This window comes from Amphiprion ocellaris, chromosome 22 (assembly GCF_022539595.1).
Source record: "Amphiprion ocellaris isolate individual 3 ecotype Okinawa chromosome 22, ASM2253959v1, whole genome shotgun sequence".
Lineage (NCBI taxonomy): Eukaryota > Metazoa > Chordata > Actinopteri > Pomacentridae > Amphiprion > Amphiprion ocellaris.
The window spans coordinates 25,957,840-25,968,969 of NC_072787.1; the positions used below are offsets into that span (position 1 = coordinate 25,957,840).

The 11,130-nt window shown below is 36.8% G+C and overlaps 1 protein-coding gene across 1 annotated transcript; it reads right to left on the reverse strand.

The window, feature by feature from the left end:
* Positions 1-3,642: 3,642 nt before the first annotated feature.
* On the reverse strand, positions 3,643-7,156 carry LOC111583054 (programmed cell death 1 ligand 1-like). The gene is made up of 6 exons (XM_023291969.3): positions 6,970-7,156; positions 5,752-6,066; positions 5,187-5,453; positions 4,812-5,102; positions 4,588-4,686; positions 3,643-4,505 (listed from the first exon to the last, which is right to left on the reverse strand). The coding sequence occupies exons 1-6, from the start codon at positions 7,052-7,054 to the stop codon at positions 4,480-4,482; spliced, it is 1,083 nt and encodes a 360-aa protein (XP_023147737.2). The 5' UTR covers positions 7,055-7,156; the 3' UTR covers positions 3,643-4,479.
* Between the last annotated feature and the right edge of the window lie 3,974 nt (positions 7,157-11,130).

The following is an 11,130-nucleotide window of genomic DNA, read 5'->3' on the forward strand; positions in this document are numbered from 1 at the left end:
AGCATCTTCACAAGGTCTTTTGCTTTTGTTCTGGCGTTCATACATACATTTCTCTCTCTCAAAAAAAAATCTCTCTCGTTATTCTGGCATTTAGCAAATACAAATAATTTTGGTAATCCTAATTGACCAAAAAAGGGGAAAAATTTAGTCTGATTTAATGTCACACTGAGGAAAAAAACATTATGTCTTCGTATGCAGTGTTTTAACACATTAAATATATTTAATTAAACATTAAACACACGATTTCATGCAGAATTAATTCTAGAAAATGTAGCTAATCATGGAAAATTGCTGTATTTTTATGAAATGGTAATTGTGTATTATTTTACAACTTTTTTATGGCTCCCAAGCAGTCACAATATTACTATTCTTTTTTTAATTAAAAAAAAAGAACAATTGGTTAAGCATTTGTTCCATATTATTATCCCAGTGAATTGGGTATAGCCAGGATTAATTTATTATATGCAACTTACAACCATAAGTGGCTGTAGCTTGGCAAAAAACAAAACAAAAATAAATAAATAAAATCTAGATGTCTTGCCTGGGATTGAACTTGCAGCAGCAGGGGGCGCTGTTGGGGGGTTTCCATCAGCCTTCAATGTGTTCAGGACAAAGTCAGAGAAAGTCTGATATTAAAACAGTGAACAGAGCATCTGTGTTCAGGGTTCATCTCTCAGGTTCATCAGATCAGTTTACTGCTGCATAGAAATCAGCTGAGCAGATCTGTTCCTCCCAGAATACACAAATACAGTTTAAACACCGACAGTCAGAAGCTACATTTTTAAAAATCATTTTGAGTATTTGTGGTCATTTTGTGTCTCTTTGTGGTAGTTTTTCCACAACTTTTCCAGCTAAATCAACACTTAAAAATCTCATAATCAGATAAAGTTGTAGAGTCAACAGTGAAGTGTTTGACTGAATAAATGAGTGATGGAGTTGCAGCGTCCTCTGCTGGACACAAACTGAAATCATTCATTATCATTTCTCCAAGAATGTTTTTTATTTTTAATAACAAAATGACACTAAAACCAGTAGAGGTGACAGACTGTTACAATCATTGTGTTTTGTCAACATGAAAATATGATGTAAAACAGGATTTCAGAAGATTGTGAAATGAAATGAAGTCTGATAATCCAGTATTAATACTGATAGTCTAATAATCCATGAAAATACAGGCTCTGGATTGTATTTGAAGCCTCATGTTTGTATTTACCTCCAATGACTCTGAAATTCTACTTTGAAACCAACTGATTTGTATTTTCCAGGTGCAGCAGAGCAGCTTCTGTTCCATCAGTCTGTGAGTTCTGACTTCTTCTGGACTGTTTAGTCTGCGTGCAGCATCAGGACATGATTTAGAGCTACAACTACATGCTGCACTTCAGGAAACATTTCATACATGATTAAACACAACAACATTAAAAACAGCTGAATTATTCCATTTTCTACAAAGATCCCCTGAAATGAGCGGAACAAAATGATAGAAATGATGATAAATGAGTGGCTTGTAGTGATATTCAGTGCAAGTCCAGTATCCAGTAGAAGTACTTCAAATATGTACTTGAGTGCAGTATTTCAGTTAATGAACTTCATTACATTCCACCACTGGTGATATTTATGAGCTGAGGTTTCTCTAAGATTTTAGTTCAGGTCATTTTACAATCATTTACTGCAGGATTTAAAACAATCTGTTCCATCAATAATCAAAATACCAAACAAAGTGTCTGTTCCAGTCAGTGGAGGAAGTCAACTGAAGCTAATTTTACAGCAAAGAAAGGGACTGACTGCTGCACAGCTGTTAGTCATCTAATGCTGCTTTTACTGCAGCTTGAAGGTCAGAGTATTGAATGAATGTGACAAACTACTGACCAGATCTGAGGAACTTTTGTAATTAAATATTGGTTGCATTATTTCACTGGTTTTTTATAGTCAAATGTGTTGTGCAGTAAATTAATTACCAAAGAGACGCAGCTTAATGAGAAAAAAATGATGGTAAAAAGAATTCAACTTTTTGCAAATACTAGAACAAACAAACACAAACTTATATTAAGAACTAATAAAGTCTATTTTTAACAGTGTTAGACTGAAGAGTTTGTGTCTTTCACTGATAAGCTGAAGAAGAACAATGAGGTTGTCTCTGAAAGACAGTTTTAAAGCTCTTCTTCAGTATCTAAGGAACTAACGCATCAACCCTTCAAAACATCACAGCACTATTTAGTCCTTCAGTTACTGCTGCAGAAGTTCATTTTTCTTGAACCCTTTCGTTTCCATTTCTTCTCCATAATTTGCTGAAGCTCACATTCATCAGTGCAGACAAAAAAATCATTACCACAGAGAAAACTGACACATGAAAACAGCTTAATGAAAATAAAATGATGGTTGAATTAATCCGTTTTACAAAAACTATCAGTTATTTCATCTCAAATCATCAAATCTTTAGAACAATTTCTGCTCGACTATATTTATCAGTTATGACAGTTCAATGAAAGTAATTTTCTTTCCTTTTTGACACCAAATATTTCCCATTATCAAGTATTTTATAGGTTTTCTATTATTGGGACATGCAGCTACATGTGGGTCAGAAAATATCACTTCATGACTTCTGTATTATCAGTTATTTTTTCAGATTTAACTCCTCCATAACCAGAGACTATTAGAGCTACTGGTTCAAATGCTGCAAATCAAAGACATAATCAGAAATAACAGTGAAAACGTCAGATTTTTATCTTTAATAGTTAGTGAAATATTGATGTTTAAACAGCCTCAAATCTTATTAGGTGAAAAACCTGCTGCAGCCTTCTGATCTTTAAAACTCTCAGGAAGGTTTTCATGAATCAATCGAAGATTTCAAAAGCTGTATTTTTAAATATCCAGAGTTTATAATAAAAAACTAAACCAGAGATGGTCGAGAAGAAGCCTCTGATGATTTGAGATGGAATGAACTGAAAGTAAACAAACAAAAAATAAACAACTGAATGAATAAAGTTCATTTGTAACAGTGTCAAAGCAGAAGGTGTTTGTGCATTTATCAGCTGAAGAACAACAATGAGTTTGTCTCCAAAACACAGAATTTAAGCTCCTCTTCAGTCTCTCAGTAAAAATGCATACGCCCTTTACCCCTACTGTGTTCCTGCATTTATATCTTCAAGCTTTATACATCTGCAAATAGAAAAAAACAAACAGAAAAAAAACAGAAAAAAAGCATAAACAGAAAAATCAACACAGTTCCTTGTTTATTCATCTGTAGTAGAAAGTGCAAAGTAAACCTTGACATCAGTCATGATTCCTTCATGTGATTTTCTGTTTTATCTTCATTTCAGTGACGTTAATGTTTTCATTTCATGGATGTTGTTGAACTCTGACTGAGATCATCATCTAAGCTGATACAACAAAGCATGTTGTAGAAAATAAGTGGTGGAAATGTTCCTGAAACATCCCATGAAACTAACTTAATGACAGAAACAGTTTTCTCCTTGAACATGTTCCATCATATACTGTAGTTCACACAGAGCAGCAGAGAAGTTTAATACAGAACATTTACTGACTGATCATTTTGTTGTTGATATTCAGAGTCCAGAAAACATCATGAGCATAAATAAAACACAATAAATAAATTCCCAAGTGAAGGAATAATCATAATTCATAATCATTTCTCCAAGAATGTTTTTTATTTTTAATAACAAAATGACACTAAAACCAGTAGAGGTCACAGACTGTTACAATCATTGTGTTTCGTCAACATGAAAATATGATGTAAAACAGGATTTCAGAATATTGTGAAATGAAATGAAGTCTGATAATCCAATATTAATACTGATAGTCCAATAATCCATGAAAATACAGACTCTTGATTGTATTTGAAGCCTCATGTTTGTATTTGTCTCCAATCACACTGAAATTGTAGTTTGAAATCTGTTTGATCAATAATCAAGATACAGAACAAAGTGTCTGTTCCAGTCAGTGGAGGAAGTCAACTGAAGCTAATTTTACAGCAAAGAAAACCTCTGAAATAAATTGTAAACATGTATAAAACTCCTAATGGTCAAAATAATAATAAAAACAAGAGGAAAACACAACAATAGTAACAGCAGACAAAAGTACATCAATAGTTAGAAATTGTCAAGTGGGGCCTAGTTTTGAGATCCCAGAAGCAACCACTACCAGGGGATACTAAAGGTCATAAGCAGATTAATAAAGGCAGACTAATAAAGATCTACAAGAGAAACTACATAAGGTAACCACATGATTATGCTTGAGCAGAACAATGATTTTCATAGGCTGATATATATTCTGAAATGTTGAAGTTTTTAAGTAAAAGATGAATGTGAGTGATTTAAAATAGGTAATTTATCATAAGATGATTGAAATGTTCACAATGAAATGAGTTGTATGATGATAGGAGAATGTAATGATTGAAAGAGATGCAACAAGGACAACAGAACATTTATTTACTGTATGTAGTTTGATCACAGCTTGATCTTCTTATATTGTGTTGTTTTCTTGTTGACCTGAGAAATGTTCAGAAAACATCATCAACATAAAAAACAACCAAGAAATAAATTTCCAAGTGAAGGAAGAACATCTTCTTACCTTTTTTCTTTTTACAGAACAGAAACAGACCAACTGCTGCTGCAACCAAAACAGCTGCAATCACTGCGACTATGATTCCTCCGACATTGACTGAACTCCCTGAAATATAAAAACATTCAGTTAATATTCTGTCCCTGGAAGCTTCATGATGGAGTTTTGTGATCTTTGATGTTTGCAGGTCAAACACATCTTCCAGATAATCAGAGTAACTTCTGCTGTTTTACCTCCACTTATCTTCACAGAGGTGTCACTTATCAGCATCTCCTCAGCATTACTGAGTTGACAGGTGTAGATTCCCTCCTGCTCTGAAGATAAGTCCTGCAGTGTGATGTCTCCTGACTCTGACACATCCTTCACCTGCTGCCTCCACTCCTCTGAGATTGTGGATCTGCCATCAGTCCTGCTCTGGTTCAGGATCATCTGACTGTGGTTGAATCTCCAAAGCAGGTGAGAGAAGGAAAAGTTGGAGGCAGCGCAGGTGATGATTGTTTCACTTGTTGATCCACTGATAGGAGCTGAAATGATGGAAGAGAAAAAGACAAGAATGAAGCAAGTCAATAATATGTGAGTGGATTGTTGAGATGAGATGTTTTCCTCACTGAGTTTCCTCCAAGCAGCTCTCCTCCTGTTTGTTGGAGTGCTGATGGTGCAGCTGTAGAGCAGATCAGTATCATTGGGTGAGAGGATCAGAGAACTACTGATGCTGTAAAGCTGCTGTTCATTCTGCTGGACTGTGGTTGAGTTGAGGAGGTTGATGTTGGATGGAGGTGTGGTGGACCAGGTGAGCTCAGGTTGAGGGTAGATCCCCTCTGATCTGCAGGTGATCCTGTTTTCTACCTGCTGGATGTTGACGTCTTGGACTGGAGCTGGAAAAGAACAGAGAATTTTGATACACAGACAGTTAATAATAATTTGAAGTTGAATTAATTATTAAACAACAGATTTTCTCCATTTTGCTCCACAAAGCACAACTACTGATTTTACTACTGATACTACTACAGAGCAGTGAATCAAAGCAACCATCATTCATTCATTCATTCATTCATTCATTCATTCATTCATTCATTCATTCATTCTGTTTATCTGCTGCCACTTACAGGACAACCTGAAGAACTGCAGCTCCACACACTAAATATTTGATGGTTTTCTGTATTTTTCTCATACCGTAAACTGTTAGGTTGGTCAGTGAGATTTGGGGTGCATTGACAGTGCTGATGTAACACTGATATATGCCTTCATCCTGAACCGTCACTCCTGTCAGCTGCAGTGAGGCGTTTCCTGTGGAGATCTGGTCCTTGAACAGTGATGTCCTGTCTCTGTAGATCTGGTGCTGACTTCTAAGCTGGTCTTGGTTGTAGTAGAATGAGTGGACATTAAAGTCTCTTGTTATGGAATGCCACCTGATGTTGATCTGATCAGCGACCTGGAAGCTGCACGGTAAGATGCATCTCTCCATGAAAACACAGGACACCTCAGTATCTGCAACATCAGGTAAAGACCATGTTAGTGAGAGACTCAGAGCTGCATCAGAAACACACTTAGATTTAGTTGTTGAGCAGCAAACAATATACAGTAAATGAAAATAAGATTATAAAACCAACATGTCTGTAAAAATCAGTTTTCATGAGTTCAGGTTTTTTAGTGTCCAGTTTGATTCGTGAACTTCAGTATTACTTTTATTTTATGATTTAATGAGTGTCCTTGAATGTAAAGATAAATAACAACCAGTATGTAAATAAAGATTTTCAGGGTTTTTATCTGATTCACTGAATGTTGGTTTTTCCATTTGACTCGTTGACAGCAGGAAAAATACTAAATATAATCAGGTTCATCTTGTCAGGGTCCAGAGTGTTGGATTTAAGGGATCTATGGAATAAAACAGTCCTGATTCCTGTTCTAATAATATTCTCATGTCATTATTTGTTTCTTTATGATGAGAAACTGTCCCAGATTTATTTCTGCTGTTTGTTGTTGTTTCTCTTCCACCTCTGTATGTCCTCAACTGCTCTGTTCAGTCTCATAACCTGTAAATTTATAAATGCAGTTTCTCTGCCAGGAATTACTCCCACATTCTTTGAGAAACGGGTTTATTCCCGTCTCCTCCTCCTGCTGATCACCAATAGTAGGTTTTGATTTAGTCTGAAGGAATCACCCCACCCTGTTCTCTCCTGCTCCCTTTCTACCAGTTGAGACATGAACAGACAAACTGTTAATGAGACAAACTCAGAGCTCAACTGTTTAAAACTGACACTGGAACAAGGAAACATCACTTCATTTCATCTATTCTGTTTGTTTACATGTCAACACAGATCAAACTGTCTCCTGTGGATTAAATTTTTAAACCGAGCAAGTCTTTGCTAGAATTTTGTCAGTTTCACTCACCTCCTCTGGAAACAGTTAGAATCCAGAGAAACATCACCAGAAACACAGAATCCTTCATCTTGATCATATTTCTGCATATTTTCATGTTGCAGAGCAGATCTGGAGGGTAAAGACTGAAGTTCTTCCTGCTATCAAGGTGTTCAGAAGGTAGGAAACTTTACAGCTGTCCTGCAGAATGTGAGGATAGAAATGGAAGAATCAGGAAATTTAAGGCTGCTGAGGAGGAGGTGACATCTTCAGAGGAGGTGGAGTCTACTTTTTAATAGACCTGATTTATTATCTGCTGTAACATGAGATCTCAGAGCTTCACATCAGGAGACTTTTTAATTTGTTGACAGATAAACAGACACTAGAATGAAGATCAGTCCTGAAGTGATTGTTGTTTATTATTTTTTGTTTTTTTTAGCATGTTCTGTGCTGTAAAGGTTAAAATCAAAGAAGCAAAAAGTTCCTCCACATCAGCATCAAAGCGATGTTCACACTATTATGCATCAGTGAGTTTGATATAATTATAAATTACAACTAAACAATGTTACAATAAATGGTTTAGATTAATAAATATTTCTAGATGTAAACTTCAGGAAGATTCATAAATATTTCCAGGACCTAACCTGCCTGTCACCTGTAAAGACAGATAAACTGAAACAGATAAAGATCAGTGTTTAGTGTTTTTCACCTGCCAACTGTGAGTTTCTGTGTTCTTGGTTTTCTGTGTTTCAGTTTCTCCAGTTTTCCTCATCCTGAGTTCAGTTTGTTAGTCACTGGTTCTCCCTAGTTCACTCCCCTGGGTTGTTTGATTATTTGATTATTATGTGCTCTGATGTAACTTTGAATTTTAGAAACAGTCTTTACTCAGTCACTGGTCTCCTTATCCTCATTAATGTCTGGCTTCTCCCTAAAACCCTGACAGATTATGATGGTTTCTGATTCACAGTTTAGTTTGAGGAAGTTTGTTTGGAGCTGTGACTTTATTCCTGTGATGGTGTTGGTGGGCTGAAAGGGTGACAGTGGTGATTGTTTTGGTGGAGATGTAGAGCTGGACGTCATCAGTAAAACTGGAGTCCATGATGGTAGATGAAGTGGCCAAAGGGAGCATGTAGAGGATGAAGAGGAGGAGGCCCAGAACAGAACCTTGGAGAACACCTTGAGAGAGTCCAGCAGTGGAGGATTTGTTGATGAACTGGAGTCTGACAGAGACGTAGGACTGGAACCAGCAATGCTAACGTTGACGACTGTCCAGGGGAAGGATGAGATGGTTGATTGAATCGAAGGAGGAGGATGTTTAAGTTGCCGACATCAGAAGGTTGTTGGTAAATTTGAGGAGGAATTGGAAAGAATCATACAGTTTGTTGACAGAGAGGTGGGCTTTGAGTTGTGATGCACGTTTAAGTATTTCAGACAGAAAGGGGAGAGTGGAGGTCAGTCTGTAGTTGTTTGGGACGTCAGGATTTAGTCCAGGTGTTTTAAGAATGAAGATGACGGCAGCAAGTTTGAAACAAAGTGGGACGAGGCCAGTAGATGGTTTAGAGTTGTGGTGAGGAGTCTGGATAGTGCTGGAAAGCAGGTCTGAACAACTGAGGTCTGGTCTGAGTTTAGAGAGGTCAGATATTTACCAGCTTTTCTCCTTTTTCGGTTTCTTTCTCTCTGTATTAGTCTTTAAAAACTTCATATTTCTCTAATATTACAGTTTACTGTGGTTGATCATCTGTTACTAACTCAGTCTCTTTAATGTGAACAAGCTCCTATCAGGCTGAAACTCCATTAAAGTCACTGAGTTGACAACCAGCTTCATCAGACTGTTTATTCTGACTGCAGCTGTTGGATTCAGTGAAGCCAGATCATGAAAAGATCTCCTGGATATGTTGAACCTGCTTCTTAGTGCACAACTCAGACCTCTGATGTTGAATTCTGAGGTTTCCATGTGGTCAGACTTGATCTCACGTTACATTTAGATGGTGGATTAGTCATGAAATTAGAGCTCAGAGGCCTTAAACTTAGTCACTTATTCTCATGTTTTCTCACATGATCCCTCAGACTACCAGATTGTCGTCTATCTAGCTGTGGTGAAAATGCGGAACATGAAAAGCAGAACAGAAAGTCAACAGATGACAGATTTTCGACTGCAGCTGATTGACACTTCGACGAACAAACCAATGTCCAGGTCAGTTGGGAACTTTGTCTTTCTTGACCGAAACACTGTAGTGTGTTTCTGAAACTGTGCACCATACGTAAATGAGGTTCAGTCCCTGCGTACAGTTTCTCAATTTAAATTCTCACTTTGTGACTGGAAACTTTCTGGGTACATGTTGACAGCAGGACTCTAAAGTTCAGTCTTTACCGTCAAGATCTGTCATAAAACAGGAAAATAACCAGGATTGTGATCAGGATGAATGTTTCTGTGTTTCTCATGTTTCTGTGGATTCTGACTGTTTCCAGAGGAGGTGAGTGAAAACTTTCTCTTCATTTCATAAAAATATTTTTTCACGTTTATTGTGTTTTACTATAAACGTCTCTGATGTCACTTATTTCACAAAACTTCTCTACAAAACAAAAACTCTCAAACTGTTGTCATTATCACAGAAGTTAAAAAGTCAAACCTGGAATCTGTAATGTGTTTGTAAAAAGGGTTAAATTTGACACAGATTCAGTAAATTTAATTATTTTGGATCGTTTATTAGTGTATTTGCGAGAAAGTATTTTAAAAAAATGACATGTCTTTGTGAGTCAGATATTTGTGTTGAAGGATCAGATTTGGTCATCAGGAATCCATTATTTACTGCTGATAAACAAACAGAATAGATTAAATTAACTGATATTTCCTTGTTACAGTTTTAAACAGTTGAGCTCTGAGTTGGTCTGAAGAACTGTAGAAAAACTGTCTCACCATGTAAAGGGAGAACAAGAGGAGAAATCCCTGTGGGTCACTAACATACAAAAGAGAAACTAACAGTTTGCAAACAGGAACTTGTTTCCCACGTAAAGGTTTGCAGTACTGATGAGTCTAAACATAGTTTGTTTTTCACACTTCAGCGGGTTAAAGATGACTGAGTTTTACAGCTGAAGACATCAGAACTATCTCTAACAAATCCAATTTGATTTACTTTCATCTTTGGACAGAAATGGGGTTTCTGTGATTCATCCAAGGATGAAAGAAGATTTATCAGCACAATGTTCTTAAATTCACTGAATATCTGACCAAGGCAGAGATTTTAATTCTGATAAAATGCTGAACAGATTAAAGAATAACACACAATTTAATACTGTTTAGTTGTAATGATTATTTCTCAATGACAGAAGGGACAAACGCTGCTCAACAACTAAATCTAAGTGTGTTTCTGATGCAGGTCTGACTCTCTCACTAACATGGTCTTTACCTGATGTTGCAGATACTGAGGTGTCCTGTGTTTTCATGGAGAGATGCATCTTACCGTGCAGCTTCCAGGTCGATCCTCAGATTGTCATCCACTGGTTTCAATTGACAAAAGGAGACCTCCGTGTCCACTCGTACTACAACGATCAAGACGACGTTGGATATCAACACCAGATCTACAGAAACAGGACGTCACTGTTCAAGGACAAGATCTCCAGAGGAAACGCCTCACTGCAGCTGACAGGAGTGAAGGTTCAGGATGAAGGCAGATACAAGTGTTTCATCAGCACCGTCAACAGAAACAAGGAGTCAATTATCAACCTAAAAGTTTACGGTATGAGAAAATGTTTAGGTTTTCTCATAGTCAAAGAAACAAACATCAGAAAACCATCAAATATTTAGTGCTTCCTTCATGTTCAGTGCTTTCAGCATCAGTAGGACTGTGGAGCTGCAGTTCTTCAGTTTGTCCTGTAGGTGGCAGCAGATAAACAGACTGAATGAAGTTCTTTGGTTTGACTCACTGCTCTGGATTTGGACTATCAGTAGTAATATTAGTAATAGTGCTACTTGGAGCAAAATGTAGAAAATCTGTTGTTTAATAATTAAATTCAACCTCAAAAAAATAAAGCATAACCTGAAACTATTATTTATTCTGTCTGTGCATCAAAATAATGTATTTTTTACAGCTCCAGTCCAAGACGTCAACTTCCAGCAGGTAGAAAACAGGATCACCTGCAGCTCAGAGGGGATCTACCCTCAACCTGAGCTCACCTGGTCCACCACACCTCCAT

Excerpts from the sequence above, each read along its gene's own strand:
- LOC111583054 (XM_023291969.3), bottom strand. The coding sequence starts at position 7,054 with ATGAAAATATGCAGAAATATGATCAAGATGAAGGATTCTGTGTTTCTG. Across the intron at positions 4,687-4,811 it reads CTCTGTGAAGATAAGTGGAG|GGAGTTCAGTCAATGTCGGA; the intron begins GTAAAACAGCAG and ends TTTATATTTCAG. Across the intron at positions 4,506-4,587 it reads GTTCTGTAAAAAGAAAAAAG|GTCAACAAGAAAACAACACA; the intron begins GTAAGAAGATGT and ends AACATTTCTCAG.